General features: G+C 46.4%; 1 protein-coding gene across 6 annotated transcripts in view; it reads left to right on the top strand.

Annotated features, from left to right (window-relative positions):
• Positions 1–3,270: 3,270 nt before the first annotated feature.
• fgfr2 (fibroblast growth factor receptor 2) overlaps positions 3,271–23,138 on the top strand; it is a 37,325-nt gene continuing 17,457 nt past the window's right edge. For 4 of the 6 annotated variants that reach the window (XM_053436127.1, XM_053436125.1, XM_053436128.1 and 1 more), the window contains exons 1-6: positions 3,271–3,981; positions 6,021–6,277; positions 13,709–13,966; positions 14,297–14,371; positions 17,828–17,997; positions 20,173–20,296. In XM_053436127.1, the coding sequence (XP_053292102.1) occupies positions 6,097–6,277; positions 13,709–13,966; positions 14,297–14,371; positions 17,828–17,997; positions 20,173–20,296 (808 nt within the window). In that variant the 5' untranslated portion in view covers positions 3,271–3,981; positions 6,021–6,096. Of the gene's footprint in view, positions 3,982–4,680; positions 4,935–6,020; positions 6,278–13,708; positions 13,967–14,296; positions 14,372–17,827; positions 17,998–20,172; positions 20,297–23,138 lie in introns of those variants that run through there. The other 2 variants (XM_053436126.1, XM_053436129.1) reach the window with 2 other exon arrangements.

Here is a 23,138-nt window from a genome sequence, read left to right as displayed (position 1 = left end):
GAGATGTTTCAGTCTGGACTTCAATGGTTGAATGACCAACCCACTGACATCCTCTGAACCAATCACCTTGCATAGCGGAAAAAGTTTGTCGTTAAATATCAAATATCAAAAAGTGATGAGGCTGATCTATCCGGACATGTTTCTAGACATATAAATATAATTTTGCTTAAATAACCATTTGAGTTTTGTTTTTCACCAAAATTGAATTAACCACATCTGCCACTGTCTTGTTGCAATGCTCATAAAATAGGGTAAATGGAAAATGGAAAGTAGCGTTTCCAATCATATTGTACACTCTTTTTATCATGTCATTCAACACATAGCCATGCAGGGGCAGCTTGGGGTTCAGTATATGGCCCAAGGACCCCGCCTCATGCGTACTGGAGGAGCCAGGGATCGAACCGCACACCGTTTGGTTAGTGGACGACCCTCTTCACCACCAGAGACAGAGCCTATTAATAATTATTTGTTTTGAAAGTTTAGCTGCTGGATGCAAGATATCTCCCTCAATGTAAAGTCAGTATTTTTTCAAGTTTCCCACTAGTTCACTAATCGACCGTGATTTGAAAAGTGATAACACTATTATCTATTATTCTATTAGAAAGTGAAATGAAGCTCCTCGTGTTAAACTCCACATGAACAGTACATCCCTCTGTACAGTGAAGCATCAGCAACCACAGCCCATGTTAGACTACTGGAGGACTTTAATGTGAACCAATTAGCTGCTCCTTGGACAAAGGGGAGGAACGGCTCACTGCTGATTAGCTCCCTTCAACACCATCTTAAATTTGCATAGCAGCAGGAGGTATGTATAATGACAAGCGAGCAGCTGAAACATCACCCGCAGCCTCGATCATCACAGTAATAACATGAATTCTCACCATTAACATGTGCCATCAGAGATCCAACCAATCCTCGGTGCTCCTGATGATTTCTATCGACACAGGGATCAATATGTTGATCTACGATGCTGATGGCGAGCTATTAGCTTGTCACTTTCATTTCCTCTCACGCTCTCCCCTGGTTCCAAAAAGACTGTGGCCGCTGGATTAAGGAAGAGGGGCGAGTGAAGAAAAGATCGGATATGAAGAAAGACAATGACAGGTTGACGGACACCACAGTGCAGGGCCACTGGGTGCACACAGTTCTCAGTCAAAGGCCCATGAGACTCTGCTTGATGAGGTTTTCTCTCAATTGTGAGACGCCTGAGCAGTGGAAAATAAATTGGGCAGTTGGAAATAGACTAATGTGAAGCGAGGAGAGAGAGGGAGAAACAGTGGGGGGTATTTCACGCTATACTCTATAATGTACCTCTCTCTCTCTCTTTATTTCCAGCCAACCTGTCAGCTCCACTGTTATCTGATGGCTTCACTGGTGGAGGCAGGGATGGGAGAGGAGAGAAAAACCGACGTAGAACTCTCCATTCACAGGTCGAAACCTTTGCCTCAGACAAAAAAAACTCTTGTTAGTGCCTCTTTTCAAAATGAATGGAAGCAGTTTCCCTCCCTTGTTTAAAAAAGAGAGGACTTCAGCGGTGGAAGCGAGACAAAAATGAAACCTCTGTGGAGATCAGAGTCTTCCAGCCTCCCCTGTGTCTCTTTCAGAGCACTCGAACCAATGAAGGAGACAGCTTGGAGCAGTGGGAGACGAGCTGCAGGGGGCAAGCTTCCATTCTCTCTAGTTGTGCTCAGATTTGTCGGAAAGTGATGAACTTTATTCATCCCCGTAGCTGCAATAATGCATAGTACCAGAAAATCTGACTTTTCATCCTTTACTCAACTTCATGTCTTGTCTTCTTGTCTGCTCTGTGCTTAATCATTCGGCCCTCACTGGTTCTGTGGAGTGCACAACTGGATGTTTTGAAAATCATATCATGCTGTAAAAAAGTCCACCACATGCAAAAGTCAGGATTAAAAATGTCATTCAGGGAAATGAAACTGAAAGCAAAATGCAAAGTATCAAATGTAACAGTGTGCATTTAGGATTTTTACTTTATATTATATTGTATATTATATTCTTACTGATGCATTCAAATGTAAGTAGCAATTAACTTGTCGAGGTGGAGCCATTTTAACCGCTTGAATCTGTGGTAATGTGTCAGTTATACTAAATAAAACATAATATATACATTATTGATCTGCTAATTGACCACTAAACTGCAAGTTTTATAGAAATGTAGTGGTGTAAAAAGTGCAATAATTCTTTCTGATATGTTGTGAAGTAGAAATATAAAGTAGCCTTTATGTAGGCTATATAAAATACATATATAATTCATATTCTTGTAACATCCTCCATCCATAATCTATACTACTTATCTAAGGGTTACAATGAGGGTGGAGCCAATTATACATTTAGTGCACATGTGAGGGCATTTTATTTAATTTGTACAATACACCATGCCAATAAATCAGGTTATGACTGTACGTTGTCATGTGTTGAGATAACCTACCTGAGAATATTGACTTCCCAAAGTGTCCTTGAGCAAGAAGCAAGCCCGACCTGATGTACGGTGCTACCAGCTGACAGACTTACTGTTTGGGTTCATGTCTCAGCTTCTTACTGGTGGGAAGTAATAAAGTATTTACTCAGGTATAGAATTAACTATGCGTAGCTGCAGTAAATAAAAATGTAAATTGTTACTTGTAATGAAATATTTTGACTCTATTATATTTTCTGTATATTATGACATTGTTTTATCATTACTGGAACCCCTTAATATATTCTTTTGAGAAGTTTGCTGCGAAATAAATTTAGCTTAGCTCATTACATGTTTTATGTGCTTATACTAAAGCATTTTCACCTTCTGAAACAGACTTTTAAATCATCTTACTTTACTTCAGAGATATGATCTAAATTAAAAGGACTGAGGAAAAGATTTGACATGAAGTCAGTTTCAGGTTGTGACAGGTTGACAGAAACCACAGACAAGGTGCAACAAATATTGATGTTCCTTTTGCTGCTGATATTTTGTCCGTTTTAGAAACAGTTTAAAATAATCTTGATTTCGATTTGATATGATACTTATATGTGTTCCATTTTTTTATTTAACACCAGAGCTATGGTCTGAATATGGACCGCACTGCAGAGGATGAGCTGAACACTGGATGATGCTCTGCGCGTCCCTGTGCGTGCGTAATCAGTGCGCCCCCTCCCGCGCGTGTCACGCCTCGGCCACTGGGGGGCGGTGTTCCTGCGGTCTGACACGCTGGGACCTAACCGAGGGGGCCCTCGCTCAAGTTGGACCGAGTAGCTAGTGACTGAGCGCAGCGCGGCGCGGCGCAGGACGGACAGGGAACAGCGCTGCAGTTTGCAGGAAGCGGCTCGAATTACACTGAGGGTGCTTGGGGGGTGGGATGACACCCACTGGAGTGAAGGAGGAGGAGGGAAGTGTGTGGAGACGTAAGGAGGAGAAAAAACCTAGTAAACCTGACAAAGCGTCTGAGAAGCGGAGCGAGGAACTGTCGGCGGAACAGGAGACGCAGACGCGAAAGACGCTCTCTCCAGCGGGGGGACGCACACTGATGGATTTTATGTCATCTTGCATCGGACAAACTATTCTCCCCCTCGCGCCAGCTCCTCTGTAGCTGCAAACTTTCTGTTTTTAACTTGACAAGTGCGCTGCTGGAACACTGGGGCATGTTTTGCGCACCGGAGGAAACTTGGTGACGGGGAGGAAAAGTTAGTGAAGGGGGGGGGCACAGCCGCAGTTATGGTTCTCCGAGCTGTTTTCGAAGGATAAGTGGGATTTCGCTGCATGGCACCGGACTACACTGCTCCTCCGGTGTGGATTATACCCTCCGATCTGACTCGATGCCGGCTGGTTGTGGAATAGAAAGCTGAAAAGAAGGCAGCGCCTCGCAAATTTTTTTTTTGGTGCATTGTGGAGTTGGAGACATTCCTCCTTCAGGATTCGGCTCATGCTCTCGCCTCCCTTATCTGTGCATGCCAAAACAGAGATCTCCACGATTTTAGTCCTCCCTGGTAAGAAGCCTGTTTTTTGTATCTTCCCTTTCTTGTTTACGATAAAGCTCAGCTGGGAAAAAGACTTCAGCTCCTCCACTATCACATCTGTCAGGATTTCGGCTGTCATGACAAATAGGCGACGTGATAGTAGACACGGCTTTGCGCTTTGGGGGGTTCGTGCTACGTTTTCCCTACGCTCGAGAACTATTTACTATTCACAGCTGAATTTACACAATTCGTCTAAGCAATGACTCGGTTTAGAGACTTTTCACGTGTCGATGCAAAGTTAATGATTAACTATGTTCTTTAATTTGCATCAAACAAATAATAACGCATTGTGCGTAATTTTTTACCTCCTGTTCTTTTTTTTAATCATGCTTTTTGATAAATGTGATTAAGTTAATTCAATAAAACCTCCATGTTTATTTTGAAAGGCGGGGGCTCCTCCGGCACCTTGCGCCATCACTTTAGGACCCATTAACAAGTGTCCTGGTTATTTATTACTTTGCTTAATTTTCTTACATTGCATTTATGGTGCCAATTATCCCGTGACCGCAGTTGTTTTTTCACTGCTTGGTGCCGGAGCCCTAAATCACTGAGCGGCTCCAAATGAGCCCCCATTGTGGGAGAAGCCAACTGATTTGAATCTCAATGGGAATTCCGTCGGTGCCAAAGGAGGTTTCATTCAAAGCCCCCGGGTTGAAGTGAAGGCGGTGGTCATGTATGGAGCAAAGTCCCTCGTGTGTCCTAATGTCAGCAACATTGGGAGAGTTTTGCAATCAGGAGAACATCAGGTCACATTTTAAAGACGTAATTTTAAATGTTTTAGTTTTTATATTTTTATCAGGAGAGGTTTTTCTTCCATTATATTTGACCGACTACCTGTAGAATAACCCTATTTTGGATTTGATTTGATCCTGCTGCCGTCGCTTCACTCTTACAATTGATGTAACTCGTGCAGAGGTTACTGGGTAATTCTCTCTTTTCTCCTTCCTCCAGTTGATACACTTTATGAGTGAATCAGACACTGACTGGTTTATAATCCCTTAATGACGCATGTGTCTGAGCTGATGCGGATTTAGCTCCATCAATTGGAAAGTCAACACTGGGCGTAAACAGGTTGTTGTGTCTGAGGTTATAAATTCCTGGATTCACCTCCGCGTCATGCGCGCGTTCCCCTTGGGTTTGATATGAGAGGAAAAACCAGGATGTTCGCGTTTTCAGGTTCACGCACTAAAAGTCCAAATACATGTGTTTCTGCGGGTAAAACCGATCGATGCGTCCAGCTGGGGCGCAGGAGAGCGTGACTTCCCCGAACCTCCAGGGACACGGGACGCACGGTTGATCCGCAGATGTCTGGCATAAGAGATCGGTGTGCGTGCGTGCGTGCGTGTGTGTCCCATTATTGCAAACGTGCAATTGAAGCCTTTTTGGAAATCACCAAAATGCAATAAGTGCCTTAGATGCAGTTAACGCGGCTGCAGCAGTGCGCGCAACCGGTTTGGCGCATGGACTAAATCGGTATTTTCCCCAGATACTATGACTCATCAGTCAAGAATATTGTTTATTATTAAATGTAAGTGTAAAGAATAGAAGCAGGGTGTTAAAATGATGCAGGAGATAGTTTTAATAAAGTTGGTATGAGTCCGATCTTAATGCATCGTGTGATATTAGACTGCAAATAAAAAGCCATACAAAGCTCCTGTGTCTCCTGGCTTCTCTCTCAATGCATATGATTGTACAGTGGAGGTAGAGGTGGATGCAGGGTTGGTTGTGTGTTCACTGCCGGTGCCTCACAGTTTCGGTATGTCTGTGGCATGGCTCGTTTGACAGCATTTTGGAACACTGTCTCGCTTGCTTTCTTTTGATTCCTTTTTGTTCTGTCTCACTTTGTCAAAAAAGGGCACAAGTGGGAGGAAAGGAGGTGTTGGAAAGTGTATTTGAAAGTAAATCCATTATGCCGGACTGAAATATTTACAATTTCTCTCCCCTGTCACATCCCTGTCCTCTATCATCCTTCTCCTCCTCTTCCCTCTCTCTGTCTTTCACCCTCTCAGCCCAGGTGATTGGGTGAATTCCAGTGAGTGACAGGCCGAGCCCGGCTGCAGTTGATGGTTGGGCGGACCCCCTCAGATGGGAACAGTGTCCAGGGGGAGAAGGAGAAGGGGAGTATGGGGAGCGCTGGCCCCCACTAACGGTATGGCCTCATGGGCCTGGCTGCTGGCCGCTGTCCTGCTGTCCCTGCTGACGGTCAGCGTGGCCCGGCCGCCGCTCACAGCCACCAAGGAGGAGGACGCCACTCTGGAACCTGAAGGTAAGCAGCCGCAGCAGCATGGGGAAGGGAAGGGAGGGAAAGGGGGGGCAACCATTTGTTGGGTTTGTTTTAACAGGGCAGGTGTAAGTCTGTCAAGTTTGTCCCCCCCCCCCCCCCCCCCCCCCACAAACACACCTTTAAACCTGCCTATAGAGGTTTAGTGTCCTTTCTTTAGAATCCTTGTGCTTAACTTACTTAAAGTCAGGGGATAAAAATCCACAAAGGGCCTCTAGGTAAATGAGGAGTGTTAAGATTTCGACAATTTCATGCATCTGAGGACGGATTATAAACACAATAACCAAAAAACACATTTTACTCTATTGCTTATATACCCACAAGTTAGTATCTGAAGTTGGTTGCAGAGAAAACCCATTTCTCTCTATTTTGGTATATATTTTATTTAGGGGGGTGATTTAAACAAATAAACCCAAGGAAAACGACCAAGCACGGCATGGCTGCCCTCTTGTTTTCCTCAGGCGTGTGATTGACACTTGTTTTTGCGCTCGTGTTATTTTTCTTTCTAATGTCTGTGACAGTTTCTTCTGGAGTGTTAGAGGCAGGTTTGTGAACCTGTGAGGGAGGACAAGGCCGGGCTGTGAAGGAGGGTGGGACAGTGTTTATGCTGGCATCTCTTTAATGCCCAGCTTGCCGGGAAGGACGCACGAACAGAGAGGGAAAGGGAGAAATTAGGATATTGAGTTTTGCTTCGTTTCTTTGAGGCCACGTCAAACTGCAGTGCATATTCTCCAAAAGTTTGTTAATGATAAATATCTTAAAGCCCAATTTTTTTATTGGAAAAACTTTTGAGAAACCTGTTTTAATTGAGAGGGCCGTCTTTTAGTTTTCTTTTCTTTTGAGGCTTCTCCATTTTCTGTGTCCGGTCCTGGAGTCTGGTCAGAGAGGAGCTAATTAGAGTTTTTGTGATGGATGTTAACTCGCATTCCAAAGCCTTTTGTTCCCAGGCTTTAATCAGCATACTACTTGTAAGTTAGTGCAACAACTGAGCATCACTTTTTGAGCCACCTCCCCCTTCCTTCGCCTTCTGTCTTTAGATACAAACACACACGCACACACACACACACACACACACACACACACACACACACACACACACACACACACACACACACACACACACACACACACACACACACACACACACACTCCGTACCTTGTCTTGCCCTTTGCCCTGCAGGTCAGGTATCGTTGTTACCTTTGTTGATGAGAGGCCGTCTGAACTCTTTTCCTCCGCCCGTTGTTTTTGTTGTTTTGTCTCTGACTGTGTGGCTCCGAGCCCCATGTGGCCCCGGCGGCCACAGCGGGGACAGAAAGAGAGAGCGTGAAAGAAAGAGGGAGAAAAAGAGGGGGAGAGTTTCCCAGAGTTACACAATCCTCCAGGAAAGTTCTAAGAGGATTTGTGCAAATTTGACTTCTCCTTTAGATGGAGAGATTACAGAGCGCCGGGCAGCGGTGAAGTCATGTGACTGCAGATTAAGTGGCTAGACCCGAGGTTCACATGATGACGGATCAACAGGGCACAGAGATCCTGGTCTGCTTGTCTGACCCTGAGTCAGTGAATCTGTTTCCCCGCTGCACAGGGCAAACATTTACATTTTTTTAGAACTGCAGCTCTGTGTGATTGTATCAGTGTCAGCAGGCCTCAGATCAGTGCAGTTCTGTTCGCGACTCCCGATTGGCTGTTCTGGTGTCACCTGTAGGGCATACATGTTAGAGAGACAGGCTGGCTGGACCCGCCCCCTCTGTCCTAATAACACCCCCCTGCAGAGATGTTTAGGATTTCCAACGCTCTCTGCCCTGCAGCCTCGGTCACACCGCTGCCTGAATGTGTGTGTGTGTGTGTGTGTGTGTGTGTGGGAGCCGTAATTGCTGTAGATTCATCATATTGCATATCAATGTTTCTCTATAGAGCCCACGCCTGCACCCCTGGTGGCCCCTGCTAGTTTGTTTACCTGCAGCTGCTGTAACAGTAGAAGCAGAGCGGGCGCGCTGGTTAAGGCCTCCACAACAGGTCTATTGTTGTCGCTGTAGCCACTTCGGTATCTATGGGAGTGTTTACCTTGTCCGGGCACTCTCCATTTGCACAGTGATTAGAATACTATGAGCTGAATAACAATCGCAGCACACACTGGTATGTGTGTGTGTGTGTTTGTGTCTTTAACATTGGTATTCTATGCTCTGCAGACTGTTTAGGCCCCTCTTTGCATATAATGTGTAATAAATGTGGCACCAGGCGCACTGGAACGCAGGCTGAATGTGAGTGCAGCTGACAAAAGTCAGCTCGTGGTTTGGCTGCTGCACTTTGCTCGACTCCCCTGCCAAACTCTGTTCTTAAAAAAAAAAAAAAAAAAAGCTCTGATCAGCAAAGAGTCAAAGGCTTCAAAAATAGTTAAGTAAATAAAGGCTACATTATGTGTCAGGGAGGAGTCTCTCATGCTCCGACAGACAGAAGAAAGCGGCGGGATGCTTGCCAGCGAAAGGCGTTTGATTTCTGAAAGAGTTTCTTGGCACAGTTTAATTTAATTGCTCTCTTGGCATCTAGATATTTCTAAATTTACTCTCCATCTGTAGACTGTGCATTCATTTATTAAGATACATAATCACCAGAGTGTTTATTTTAGTATAGTTGAATAATTAAAACCATAGTGTTCAGTAAACTGTTGCATGAACAGAAGGTGTTAGAGGGAGTTGCAGGCTCTGTACCTTTCTGTTACTCTCATATCTACACAATCCACACAGTAGGAGAACAGCTGTAAAAGTGTAAAAGTGTCAGCTTGCTGGATAAGGACGTGGAGTGTGTGTGTGTGTGTGTCTCTCTGTGGCGATGGCAATGGATCTGAACTCTAAACAAATGCAGTGTGTTGGTCGGTGGTGGGGCCAGGGGCAGTTGGGCTGAATATATGGCCTCCACACAATAACTTTTATTAGCCGTTGCTGGCTGGTGTTGATCTTGAAGGTTCAAGTTTGTTACTGTGTGTATCTGTGTGTGTGTGTGTGTGTGTGTGTGTGTGTGTGTGTGTGTGTGTGTGTGCTTCACACCGCAGCTCAGTCTCACACCTGTCTGATAAGAGGCTGGGAAGAGCCGCTGCCTGTGCCAGCTTGTGCCTCAGGTCTCTGTGGACCGTCCGGTGTGCGGCGGGAGGCCTAGAGAAATCTGAACCAGCATCAGGGACAGAGTGCAGGAGGATGGTTGGCAAAAAGGAGGAAAAACACTGATTTAAAACAGAATATGTATAAATCAGAAACACTGATGCAAAAATAATAATGTGATTTCCTGATAAAAGTAAACAGAAATTGTTTCATTTGTATGGGGATTTCCCTGAAGCGTCAATTTTTTTTTAGCATGCATGTTTACTAAAAACATCTGCACCTACTTTATGTGTTATTATTAGCTTTCCTTTTATTGCTCAGGATGATAGATCTGAAAGGTCACAGATTGCCTTACGTCATCCTTGGATGTGGTTTTTGTGCCTGGCATTGAGCCAGATGTCCTCCCGAGCCATGAGGTTGTTTCTACAATCCTAAGTCTTTACTTTTAATCAGAAAAAATTGGCTGACTAATCGATATTGAAAACAACCCATAGCCGCAGCCTTATTGTTTACATTAAACTGACTCTGTATTCAGTTTGGAACATTAATCTCAAGAAGCCGGAGGAAATTACATCTCTGAGGGGTCGCTGGAGATTTCATCTTGAAAAAGGTTTTGGGAGCTGAGCGGCAGTCAGTGGGTTGAAGAGGTCGGGTGGGGGTCAGGGAATGCCTGGATGGGGGGTGAAGTGGGAGGGCAGACTGGAGGGGCTGTTGCCATGGATGCCAGCATGGAGCTGCTCCTTTGTCAGAAAAGAAAAAAGCTAAAGAGGAATTTAAATGTGAAAGGATGTCAGAAAACAGGGAGGGACAAAAAAAGTGGAGAAAAGTCCTGGGATTAGACTGCGTCAGGAGGAGAGAGAGGAAAGAGGAGATGGTAAAAAGGAGGAATAAGAGACATGAGGCGGTGTGTGTCGCCTGTTGGGCTGCATGCATGTCGAGTGTGTGCCTCTGAGATGGTCGTCATTACATTTAGTCCATTGTGCAGAATGCCATAAGGAGGCGATGGCAGTTGAATGAGCCTCTCTACAGAAGTACATTTCTGTTAAAGACAAACTCCAGGGCTATTGGAGTTTGGGCTATAAACCATGCCCTCGCCGCTTGGCCAACCGCACTGCTCGGCTCTCTCTGATTTGAAAGACAGACGGATGTCAAGGAGACATGGATGAGAATTGCTTTCTCCAATTTGCTGCAGACTCTCGGGCTGCGAGAGTAATTATCGCCAGCCGAGAGCCGGCGTGAACGAGGACGGAGAGGTAGCGAGGAGTGGACAGCCCGAGTCCATGACACCTGATAGACAATTGTAATAGCCGTCATAGAGGGAAAAAGAGGGAGATGGGTTTTGAAATGGAGATGTGCTTCATGAGGAGAGAGGCAGGATGATAGAGACGAGGGAGTGAGGGCGGAGGAGAGAGCTGTTTGATCGAAATTGAGCAAAAGTGTGTGTGTGTGTGTGTGTGTGTGTGTGTGTGTGTGTAGGATAGAGGCACCCGCTCCCTCCTGTGTTGCAGAGCAGGATGAAACTTTGTAAAGATGAAAAATCTGCAGTGAAGTGTTTCAGCTCTTCAGCTCAGCACGCATCCCTGGACTCTTGTACTCCAGTTGAGCAAGGTGTGTGTGTGTGTGTGTGTGTGTGTGTGAGTGTGTGTACGTGTATGATACACACTAAGATGTAGCTCTGTGTCTTAAGTGTGTGCAATTTTCCTTGAGGCTCTTGCCACATTCACCGTGTGTGTGTGTGCTGATTGCATGACACAGGTTCCCATGAACAATCGGGCATGCTGGAGGTGTCAACAGGTTTGGGAAGGGTCAGGCTGAGGTCAGCGGGGTCAATAGGGTGGGTGCAGGGGGGGGGGGGGGGTTTGGTGGGAAATGTGGGAATGGGGCAGAGCGGAAGGGGAGGTGAAAGAGCTGGAAGAGGGAGCAGCAGCAGCAGCAGTGGGGGAAGGAGAAGTTGACGGAGGAGGACAGATGGACACAGCGGAGATAAGAAAATGATGAAGGCAGAACTAACACGTGCATGCTATCTTTAATCAGATGCACCATTTGGATCGAGTCCCTTCCTGTTTTTCCTTCTCCCTTCCTTCACTTTGTTATTCTTGTCCCTCCTTACATCTCTCTGTCTGACTCAGACCCCTCCTTATATGAGTATCTTCTTTCTATGAAGTACCTCAGTGCTCTTCCTTTCCTTTGGACTTGCTGACAGATATTGTGGCCTGTGTGTGCGCGTATATGTACATTCCAGGTGTTGTGTTGCTTTCCCCGCCTCATTTAGCACCCCCCAGCCCCCCCCCCGTTGATGTTGTCGGTACCTGCGAGCTTCCCCTGCACACACTGTACCTTCTCCACTGCTTTGTGTCCCGGTGGTTACGACATCTCCGGGTTTCTAAGGGTCTAAATCAAACAATAAAGGAAAAAAGGCGGAGCCAGAAATAATGTCAGAGGCCTCCGGTGTGGAAAAGCACGTCGTAAATAAGGCAGCGGAGACAGCTCCCATCAATCAGCGCGGGGGCTCCACCTTTTATCAGACCACACACTCTGTGCTTGGTGGTGAGGGAGGGGTTCATTATTACTGGATTGAAGAGAAGTGGGAAAATGACAATACAGGAAGTGTACCTGTGAGTCTATGTGCCCAGAGGGATTGTTGGGAGGCTCACGCACATGCCTGGACCGCTGGCTTGTGGCGGAATGACTTTCCCTTCCTGTCGGGGCGAGTGTGTGTGTGTACTGTTTACATTAGACACGCACTCAGGGCAGCAGCACATACTGTAATGGAGGAGGGATGTTGTTGAAAAGGTGCAGTGAGGTACAGGAAAGGCTGGGAGTGCCACCGCCTCTTTAATTACACCTATCAGCCTTCAGCCCAAAACTCTACGTACACCTCCATCACTTATGCTTTTCCACTGTTACTATTTTCCTCCCCAAATTTTTTTAATCCCTCTCTTTTTTTTGCCCTTTCCTTTAAACCTCGCTATATAAAACACACACACACACACACACACACACACACACACACACACACACACTTTATCACAGTTCGGCAAAAAAGAGAAATTGATGGTTGCAACTTTTTGACTTTTTGTTCATTTGCGATGAGTGAATGTACACAATGTCCATGAATGTGTGTGTGTGTGTGTGTGTGCCTCAGGCTGACTGGAATCAGGTTTGATATATGTGGCAGTAGCCAGCTTGTATGTCAGGCAGGTTTTCCCCCTTATTACTCAACATTTGGTCACAGTCTCGACTTTAACAAAAAATCCTTCCTGATGTAGAGTTGCAGTTTAAGCTCTGGCCACTCACTTCACTTTTATATGTTGGACATTCATTCTGCTCTCCCTTTGCCGCTGCACAAGTCAGAGGACAGGGTGTACACACACACACACACACACACACACACGCACCCACTCACAGGCTGACTTGGATTTCCTCCCAGAAGCGAAGGTTTTTATGCACTTTGGAGTCTCGCGGAGTTTCTCGCTCTGTGCCTTGGCCGGCGGATCCGGCGCTGGGATTGTAGATCCTCCATGGCCGTGTTATGAAAGAAAATGCAGAAGAGAGAGATGGAAAACAGAAGAGTCAGTCAGGCTACAGCCAGGTCAAGGTTTTCTAAAGCTTAGGCGCTGAGTCAAACCAGAGAAAAGCCCCCCCCCCCCCCCCCCCCCCAAAAAAAAAATAGAGAGCGCACCCCCCCAATCCCCCTCCTTATCCCTTCCCCTGCCTGACAACTGCTTCCGTCCTGGACCTTTCTGGCTGCTTTCCTTTCTGATGGGCAGACGCGCTGGAGTTTTATTACCTTTTTTTAAGTCTGAAGAAATCTGTCTGCGCTGCTACTACTCACCCACACACCCACCGGCTGCTTGGAATCTTCTCTAAGCGGGAGGTGGTTGTTTGGGCGGGGGTTGTCTGTCAACGCGGCTCGCAAAGCATCGAGTGTTTTGTTTTTTGTTTTTCTACATATGCTGCTCTGGCCGTGACTGCATGCTCTGAATCTATAAACACCAATCCCACTGCACCAATCACCTGATAACCAAACCATGGCATTCTCTAAGGGCTCCATCTCAGATGACTCACTGGGAGTTTGTGGTAACGACATGTTGGTGTGATGGTTTTTAAAAATGGGCCTCCTCTTTTCTGTATTGCTCCTCTTGCATAAGTTGATTTTATTTGCATCCATTGGGGGTTATTATGGTGTTTTTGTTTCTTACACTATGGCTTGTTTCTTCCTCTCCCATCTCTCTTTCTTCTTCTTGTGCACCCTCTTCCTCCTCCAATCCGACCTTTCCCTTACCCCCCCCTTTCCCTTCACCCCTCCCATTCGCTCTGCAGAGGCATCCAACAAATACCAAATTTCTAAGCCCACGGTGTGCTCAGTGCACCCAGGGGAGTTGCTGAAGCTGAGCTGCCCTCTGCCATCGACGGGGACCATCACCTGGACCAAAGACGGCAGCTCGCTGGGCACCAACAACCGCACGCTGATAGAGCAGGAGGTGCTGCAGATCCGTGATGCCACGCCCAAGGATTCGGGCCTGTACGCCTGCACCAGCGTTAGCAAAGACACGGTCTGCTTCATAGTGAATGTCACAGGTGAGTCAGGGATCAGGCAGGATAGGACAGGTTAGGTTGGGACAGGAAGTGTGGAGACGTGGAACAGTGTCCTGGTGGTTGCCGTGGCACAGATGTGATCAGGGATGAACATCCTGACTTCTGAGTGACTCTAGGTTCTAGTCTGTGTGCGTGTGTGTGTGTGTGTGTGTATGTGCATTTACAGTAGCATATGACCAGATTCAGAAAAATCTCCCCACTCCTGTATTTTCTTTAGAGTGTGTGACAGCATGAAACATTCAGCATGCAATACCACATGTGTGTGTATGCGGGTTGCGGAGGGATGGCAGTAACCGTGGTTACTCTCTGCAGATGCCATTTCGTCGGGAGATGATGAGGACGATACAGAGCGGTCGGAGGACACCGGGGCGGACGGAGAGCAGATCAGTGAGTACGGGAGGAGGAAACGGAGTGATGCATGAGCAGTGCTGTCCTTCTGTCACAGTCCAATCAGAATATAACAGGGAGGAAACAAACAGACATGTCATAATACACATCTTTAACATGGTAAAAGATAACGCGTGAAGTAACTGGTCTACAAAGTGAATGAGCAGTCAACAGAACTTCTGGAATGCTGATTGCGATAACACAACACTTGCAAAGAGTTAATCCCTATGTGAAATAATCTACTTAGCTGTGCCAGTACACAGTTCAGACTGGATGTGACTGTACTCCATTTTTTGATAAAACTCATATCAGTTCTGCCCTGCACCAACATATCTGCTATTCTATACCTTAGCATTCCTGTCCAGGCCTATACTGAGACTTAGTGAGTGTGTAGTATGTGCGTGTGCCTGTGTGTGTCTCCACGGCTCCAGGGAATACAGAGATTCCTGACATTCCTTCAGTCAGTGTCTCTCAGGTAGTCAGGCCTCATGGAGCCAAACAACCAGCCAGTCAGTCAGCTGGGCTCACCCATTTTGAAAGACACCCATCTGGACGCAGTTACCCACCTGATGGGCCTTTGTATATGAGTGTGTGCGTGAAATAGAAAGTGTGTCTGTGCGTTGATATGTGGGGTAGTCGCGTGTTTATGTAGCCACGTGCACACATGTGTGCATTCACATACACATACACTCAGAAAAAGGGGGCTGAAGCAAAGATGAGGGCTTCCACATCTTGTTAAAATTCTCCACACGCACTTTGTCTCACCGTGAGCCCTCCTCCTCCTCCTCCTCCTCCTCCTCCTCCTCCACTTTTGGGCTGACTGTAATTGCCTGAAATCCATTAAATATGGGGGAGAGAGGGAGGAACTCGCTAAGAGGAAAAATCGGGGGGAGAGGGAAAAGATCCAGCCATTCTGGTGGTAATAAGCTGTTTGAAAACAAAGGGAAAGCTGTTCTGGCAGTACAGTCGCATTTTCTCGCTGTGTGTGTTTTTTGGAGATTCAAAACCGAAATTATTATTAAAGGAAAAGGGGGTAGAAGAGGAGAGGGGGGAACGGCAGAAGGAGGAGAGGGAGGGGACTGGGGGATTTGTTGGATCAGCACCAGCACTTCTCGGAGCATGGCGTGGAGCCTTGGCCTCGAGCCGAGGACTGGAGCAAGGGAGGAGCGTGCATTTAGGCGTGGGAGGGAATGAGAGCGGAGGCTGCCGGGTGTAGCTTTATATCTGTTGCTTTTTTTTTCTCTGTCCTGGAGCACTCTGAATGGGCCGGCCATCAGGCCACTGTCAAACAGCGGATTTTGATTTGACTTTGTATAGAAGAGACAACAACACAAGCATTTTTTAAAAAGGGAGCGCGTCCAGAGCGTTTGTCCATAGTCAGCAGCGGGTGATGTTATTGGAGGAGACATAGTTCCACTTAGTTTAGAATATGAATATACCGGGTTTGGAGTTGGGCTTAGGGTTGTTTGCTTATGTTGCAGGGACATGACCTTAAAGTCAAATTCATAGTTTCCATGTCCGCCAGTCCACTGGGGCCGGCTGTGGTCCTTGTGACAAAATGTCGGTATGACCAGGTACAATTGACTGGAATGGAATTTGGGGTCAGATATGCATGTGTGTGACACTAGACCGATGTGGGCCCTCATGTTAGTGTGAATGGAACCCTGGGCATGTACGTCTGAACTCTGCTCAGTTGAAAAGGACCAGTACTTAATTCATTTCAATTTCTGGTCCTAATAATAATCCACTTCACACAGCGGACTTGTAAAGCTTGTATAGATGAATGGTAAACAGGAGAGATCAACACTGAAAAACAACTTTGGGTCACTGGTGGATTTAGCTCTCCAGAGGAACTTGGCGAGGGAGACACTCTTGACTCATAGCATGGGGGTTACACAACCTCAGCTCACCCCAGGCCAGCTTAGGATAAACAGCCGTGAGTGGGGATCCGGATGCACGGGGCTTTGGGGGTGGCGGGGTTCCTGGAGGCCTCAGCAGTTGCGAAAGTGAGAGTTTGGCTTCATCAGGAGAGAGGTTCGAGGGTCTTCTCGTTTGAAGTGCTGCCCCTCCGGACGGAGAGCATGGGAAACAGCGCCGCTCACCTTTCATGTCACGACCTCATCCTCCGACCTGCCTGCCAGTTTGGGGTCAGGGGTCATTGCGGACGGACACGCTCGCGATGAGCCAGTCTCAAACCTAATCTGTCTCTGTCTGAACGGATGGAGTGATGACAGGAAGAGAGAATGGAGAGGAATGGAGGTGACTGGGAGGTGAAGGAGGGAGCAGGAAGTGAAACGCAGATAGTGAGAGTGAGAAGGAAGAAGAAGAAAGGGGGAATGGCTAAGTATAGTTTCAGCACTAACCGTATGCATCCATTCAGGAAGGAAAGCAGCTGTTTACTGAATTTACTATGCAAGAATGCGCGACTCTTCCGGTTGCGTGTGCCAGAGAGCATGATGGGAGGTGTCTAATAGTATGCAGATTGGACAGGCAGGAAAGAGAGTCGGAGGAGGGCACTTGAAGCAAATACACCCCTGGGACGCTAACTTATGTTTGATGGTCATAAAAAAGTCGGTAGAGGGCTTATCTGTGGGTATTCCTTCTGTCGCCTGTGCGCGGGCTATAAGGAGAGAAAGTCTTGGTGTGGAAGATCGTTTGGGTTGTTGTTTGACTTTCTCTTCCCCTCTGAGCCCCATCTGCTTAGGCAATCACACTCCCAGGTGCAGGGAGAACGGGCGGATGGGGGGGCTCAGAGGAAAATCCAGCTGACTGAGATTCAGAAACTGGGAGAAAAAAAAAAAAAACAGGGAACCAGGGAACAGACAAAACACAGGGAAGGTGGTTTCTGTAAGGGGACATTGTAACAGTGTGGCATTGATAAATCTGGACTTCACTTTACGTCGATGGCTACGGAGTCCTGTGTTAAACGTGACATTCATTTTCTCCCCTGACGGTACGTAATGATTTTCCGAGGGTGATAAGCATCCGTGGCCCGGCCGTCCATATCTAGCCCAGTGACAGATAAACAGGGGAGCTATGGTAATTGGAGGAAGTGGAGGGAGAAAAAAAGTTGCTAAGTGGAATGAGATGAAATTGGATGTGATGGTCTAGTTACCCTCCTGGCAACGCCCAGGCACATTCTCCCCTTAGAGCTGATGTCCCCCCCTTCTTCAACACCCCGCTGAGCCTATGGGGAAAGAGTATGTTTTTATTTAACTGTGTGAGCTCTGGGTTGTGTTTCGCAGACAGCGGGTCAGCTAGTGCAGGGGTGTAGTGGGGGTGGGGTGGATGCCTCTGGGACTGGGAGAGCTATAGGAAAGGTTCAGGTTCGGCCCATCTGCAGTCGCACTTCCACGTAGTGATGCCTTTGCCAGTTCAAGACCCTAAAGCCAAACTGTTGAGGACATGATTAGGGAAACTGACTCTGACTGAAAACTGACTGTTCCCTGGTTGCAGGCGCTCCTTATTGGACCTCATCAGCGAAGATGGAGAAGAAGCTGCATGCGGTGCCAGCTGCCAACACAGTCAAGTTCCGCTGTGCTGCAGGAGGCAACCCCCGGCCCAAGCTGCGCTGGCTGAAAAACAGCAGGCCTTTCCGCCAAGAGGACCGCATGGGAGGGTATAAGGTAAGATAAACAGTCATACATCACTCTTTTTATTACGAATGTCATCCCAGCTGCCTTCTCCCGCTTTGTTCTGCTTTCTGTCCCACAATGCATCTGGCTAGTTTGTGAATGTATTTACAAGGGACGTCAGGTCTCCGATCGTCCGATCATTCTCCGGCTGTCCTTTCACCCCTTTTCAACCCTTCACTGGAGAGACGGGATGAGAGTAGACAGATGAAACGAGAGCAGTGTTTCTGGTGTGAAATTGGAATTGCTCATCCGTGCGCCTCCTCTCAACAGGATACTTTGCAGAGCCTCTCGCTGTAACTCGAAATGGTTCCTTTGCCCCAACAATTAGAAACCTAAGCCCGGGACTTAAGGGTTAAATGCCCTCGGACAGTAAGGTATAGAGAATGTAGGTAGCGTCAGGGTTGAAATGAGTTGAGAATAGCTGAGGTAACTCAATCAGGGAGAACAGGTCCCACTGGCTTTGCTCAGAGACCGTATGATTCCAGCATGTGATTCTGCTGTTATGAAATGTGATTTACAAACATTATAGCTGAGCTGGTTAAAGTTTAACCTGAAGGTGCTTGATGTGCTGTATAGCTTGTGACTCTATGTACATAAAGCAAACCACACAGAGTAAGAAATAAAACTACAAACAAACACCCCCTGATTCCTGGAAAGAAGACAATAATAAAGATAATTCCAGTGGTCGACACTTTAATTCCATTTCAGTCATCAACTTAAATGACTTTCTATGGACAGCGCTGTGTTTCCAACACACTGCTTTGTTTGACTTCTGAAATCTCTCACCAAAGTCCCATTAGGGGATAAAATAAACGGGCTGAGCGGATTTGTGTGTGGTGATAATACCTGATTCTGTATGTCATGGGAAAGTGAGGCTACATTTGTTATGTTTTATTTCTTCCATGAAATCAGCTACGACTAGTCTGAATCTGAAGAATTTCTCCCCCGTGACAGAGTCTATTTGAATTGGATCGAAGTTATTTTGCTCCAAAATTCCTGGGTTTCTCTCTGAAAACAAGCAGCGTTTTACTGTGTATGCTGGAGTTGTGCTGACGGAGTGGAATAACAGATTAAACAGACAGTAATTAAATTAATTTATGAAAAGATCCAGTGGTGCTGAACGAGTCGGAGGCTCCTGGCTAATGCCTTATGGTTTATGAGGAAACACGTCTCCCTTGTCAGGGGAGTTGAGGAGCGGACCATGTTGACGTAGCTGCTAGTGTGGTTCTGTTTGGATTTCGGCAGGCTCGTCGCAGCGTAGACAAAAAACAGCTCCTGGTGTGACGGAAACGTTACAGTCAGGCTGTCAGAGACACCGTGGGCTGCTCGTTTCTCTCTTTTTGTCAACAAGTGCCGGACAAAAGCCGTACCTGAGCCCAGCCCTGTGGCCTAATCTCCCCATTGTCAGAAATCTAGGCCTGTGCAAGCAGCAGCTACTGTGTCCCTTCGGAAATGCTATTGTTGGCTCACACCTGTGGATTCCACACACAGGTGAAGCTATTTTTACAAATCATTATGAATAAGTGTGTATTTGAAACAGCTTAGACCGGACAGGTGGAGTTTACGACGTGAGATAGCAGTGACTCATTTGAGAATTAGACATACAGGGAAGTATGGAGGGCTGTGCTGGGTGGAGCGGTTTGCATCTTTATAATAAATGTGCTTCTAGTTTGTTTCATTAAATTCTCAAAGCAGTGATACTCCGTAGAGCACAAACCTTCGCCAAAGGCCAACAGTCCCTTTATGAAACCACATTTATTTTCACCACATCCAGATTTTTATTTGAATCTGCACCTTATTGCACACACTAGTAAATCTCGGTTGTTTTTTCCCATTAAGATCCATTAATCAGTCCATGAGAAATCTACAAAAATGTAGATACCCGTTTGATGAAGAACTAAACCAACGTTTATAAGGTTCTTCCTCAGGTCAAGTCCCACCCCTCGACAACCGGTTTTATCGAATTGAGTATTTTTAATCCTGTTAACTAACAAACTTCTAACCCTAACCCTTCTTCTTGAACATACTGAATCAGTTTTCGTCTTTTACTCCTGCAGCCAAATCCCCTTGTGTCATTTTTTAATCACTGTTCTTCGCTAGCTCCTTGTTTCTGTGAAGCTCTGTGTTTGCGTCTCCTAACAAGAATCCCTTGCCTCTCCTACCCAGGTGCGTAGCCAGCACTGGACCCTGATCATGGAGAGCGTGGTGCCGTCGGACAAGGGCAACTACACCTGTATGGTGGAGAACGAGTTCGGAGCCATCAACCACACCTACACCTTGGACGTAGTGGGTGAGTACCACATTCTCAGACCACAGAGTGACACCTGTGAGGCCAATAAAGGAGGAGATGGGGGAAGGAGGAAGAGGGAGGTGGAGGAACGGGGAGGAGGGGAGGCCAGCTGAAAGAGTTCTCACAGTGAGGAGAGTGTGCATGTGTGGGTGTGTGCTTTCCGATCGGCCAGGTGCATGATGGATGCAGGTGCAGGCCAAGAAGTGCTGCCAAGCGCACGGAAGCTAAACATGAGTGAATGGTTTTTATGTAGTTTTCATTTATTTATATAATAATACGTTTTTTTTATTAAATCCTCACATTTCCATCAGTATTATGTTTTACAAAGGTTTTGGTCCTTTGTGCTTAACCCCACCCATCTAAGAAGAAATAAACTTAAAACTATTTATTTTTCCATTTTTATTGAAAGGACAATTTCACCCAAATCAAAAAATGATAAAAATCAGTGCGACTGCTCTTTATCTATCTATCTTTCTTTTTTATACTCAGCTACAGGGACAGAGGAAATGAAAACAAATTTCGTTCAGGTTCTTTAATTCTTGAAGCACATCAATTTAGGCTTATAAAACTGAAATGATGTGCACTCCTCAAAAAGTACAATGAATAAATTGTTTAACCAACCCTTTAATGTTAGCTTAGGTATGACCGCGACTTAAACCGGTAGCAGGTTATTGTTGAGTGTCTCTTTCTGAGGACAGTGGTGACCTCGGCAATATGAGAGCGAGTTCAGACCCAACTCAACCAACCCCTCACTATGACCTTTGGAGCGCGGAAAGCAAAGCGTGTTTTTCTGCTCGGTTGGCAGAATCAATAGACAACAGGGACAACAAGGGTGGGATAAAGATAGTAGATCAATATGTGCATACGTGTGTGTGTGTTTGTGTGTGGTGCAACTTTGCCCTTAATTCAATGCAGACCAGTTCTCCTTTGGCCTCACTCGAACCAATATAGAAGCGATCGGGACACATCAAAGTTTATCTGACAAAGCTCTTCTTCTGAAATCAGGTCAATAATCCATAGATAACAGGGACAGACATGCGGCTGCAGCAGTTTGATTCAGAACATGTGGGGTCCAGTGGTCACTCCAAGTGTCAGCAGCCTGTGTCTGTATGTGGATTCATTCTCAGAGTGTCTCCAATGTCCGGAGCAGGCCTACTGTAATTACACACTGCTGTTTTGGTTAGTGCCTCCATGGTAATAAAGAGTATTATTTTCATTTTATCAGATGGAGATTGAATACCTGAGGTTTTTTGCACAATGAGCATATAGGCACATGCACACGTGGACACACGCGCACACTCCCCAACGCAGGCCCCCTGCTCTGCTCCCCTCTGGAGTTAGCTCAAGCTCTCCTTCAGACTGCATATTTCTGTTTTTTGTTCGGTTTTATTGCAGAGCAGTAAACCCCCTCCACGTCTGGCTCCACAGCCACTGCACCCTCCAACCTCTTGCCTCATTTTCCTCCATTATGGTGGGTTGGCCAGAGGGAGGAGAGGGGGAAGACAGAGAAAAGAAAGCTGGGAAACAAACAGAAAAGGTTGTTCTTATCAGTCTTTGTTTTGCCCAAGTGACCCGCAGGATCAGCCATTAAAAGCAAGAGTTATCCGGCCTTTTCTGGTTCAAACTGGCCTCTGGACAACAGGCCACAGTTGGACATCGGCTAGCAGACACACAGGACGCGTCAAAGCAGACATTGAGGCTCTTTGAGTCAGAACTGTGGCGAACGGCGACCCGGCGGCACTTTGTCAGTAGCCACATGCCATCCTGTGCCATGCAGCGCCCTTCCTGTGCCTCTGCCCCTCCCCGACCCTTAGGGCCCTGTGTGCCAAGCTGTCAGGTTACCCAGAGTTCATCAGTCTCGCATGGGACGCCATGGAATGCCCCTGGTCTGTCTCCTCATGATTCTTTCTGCCACCATCCCACGACCGCTGCCGCCAAATTACTCCACTAATTACTTAATTGATAAACGGACTCAGTTTTGAAACGGGTCACTACATGTTGGTCACAGCAAACCATGATCAAGCAGCTCAGCGTCTGCTCTTTCTTTCAGTTTGGACGGGTTGGCCTTTTATGTCCCCATTCCTTCATGGTCCCCGCTGCAGTCTGACAAGACAACAATTTATAGTCTACTTTTAGTGTTTCTCTTTCTGTTTTTACCCAATTTAAGAGCAGCTTTTTGGTGTGAGGTCGATGGGCCATAAAAAAACTAGACTTGCTCGACACCAACACACACACACACACGTACTGTCTTTCTTAAATTCCTTTTTTAAATTAACCAATTATAGCTCCACCGACTTTTATTGTTGGGTTTCTCTATAATCATGATGTGGCCTATTTTCTTGCACTTAACAACCTCTCTCTGTCAGTGGTTCTGAATTGTCTGCTATGGAGCTTTAAACAGCCCAGCTTGAATTTTAAATAATGATGGTTTGAATGAAAATATCTCTGCACAATTGTCGAACTTGAGTTTGTTTCCACACAACATAAAAAAATTATTTCTTTCTGCCCTTTTTTATGAAAATATACGTCTTTTCAGACTGTATTTAGTAAGTGCGTTTATTTTTCTGTTCCGGAGTGGGAGAAGGCCGGTGTAAGATGGAGGAGGAGAGAAAATAGGGGGGAAAGAAGGAGAGAGAGAGACAATAAACAAGGCTGGTACTAGGAATGTGCAGGAAGGAGGAGGGAGATGGGGAGAGAGAAGGTGGGGTGGGAATCATCTGATCTGACAGATTTGAGAAAGATGAAGGAGGAAGAAGACAAGCAGGCGGTCAGAGACTCGGACGAGATCTCTGCTCTTAGTTTTTCTACTCTCCGTCTGTTGATCCCCCTTTCTTCCCTCGGC

Source organism: Pleuronectes platessa, chromosome 12 (genome assembly GCF_947347685.1).
Source record: "Pleuronectes platessa chromosome 12, fPlePla1.1, whole genome shotgun sequence".
Classification (NCBI taxonomy): Eukaryota; Metazoa; Chordata; class Actinopteri; order Pleuronectiformes; family Pleuronectidae; genus Pleuronectes; species Pleuronectes platessa.
This window is presented reverse-complemented; position numbering and strand designations above follow the sequence as displayed.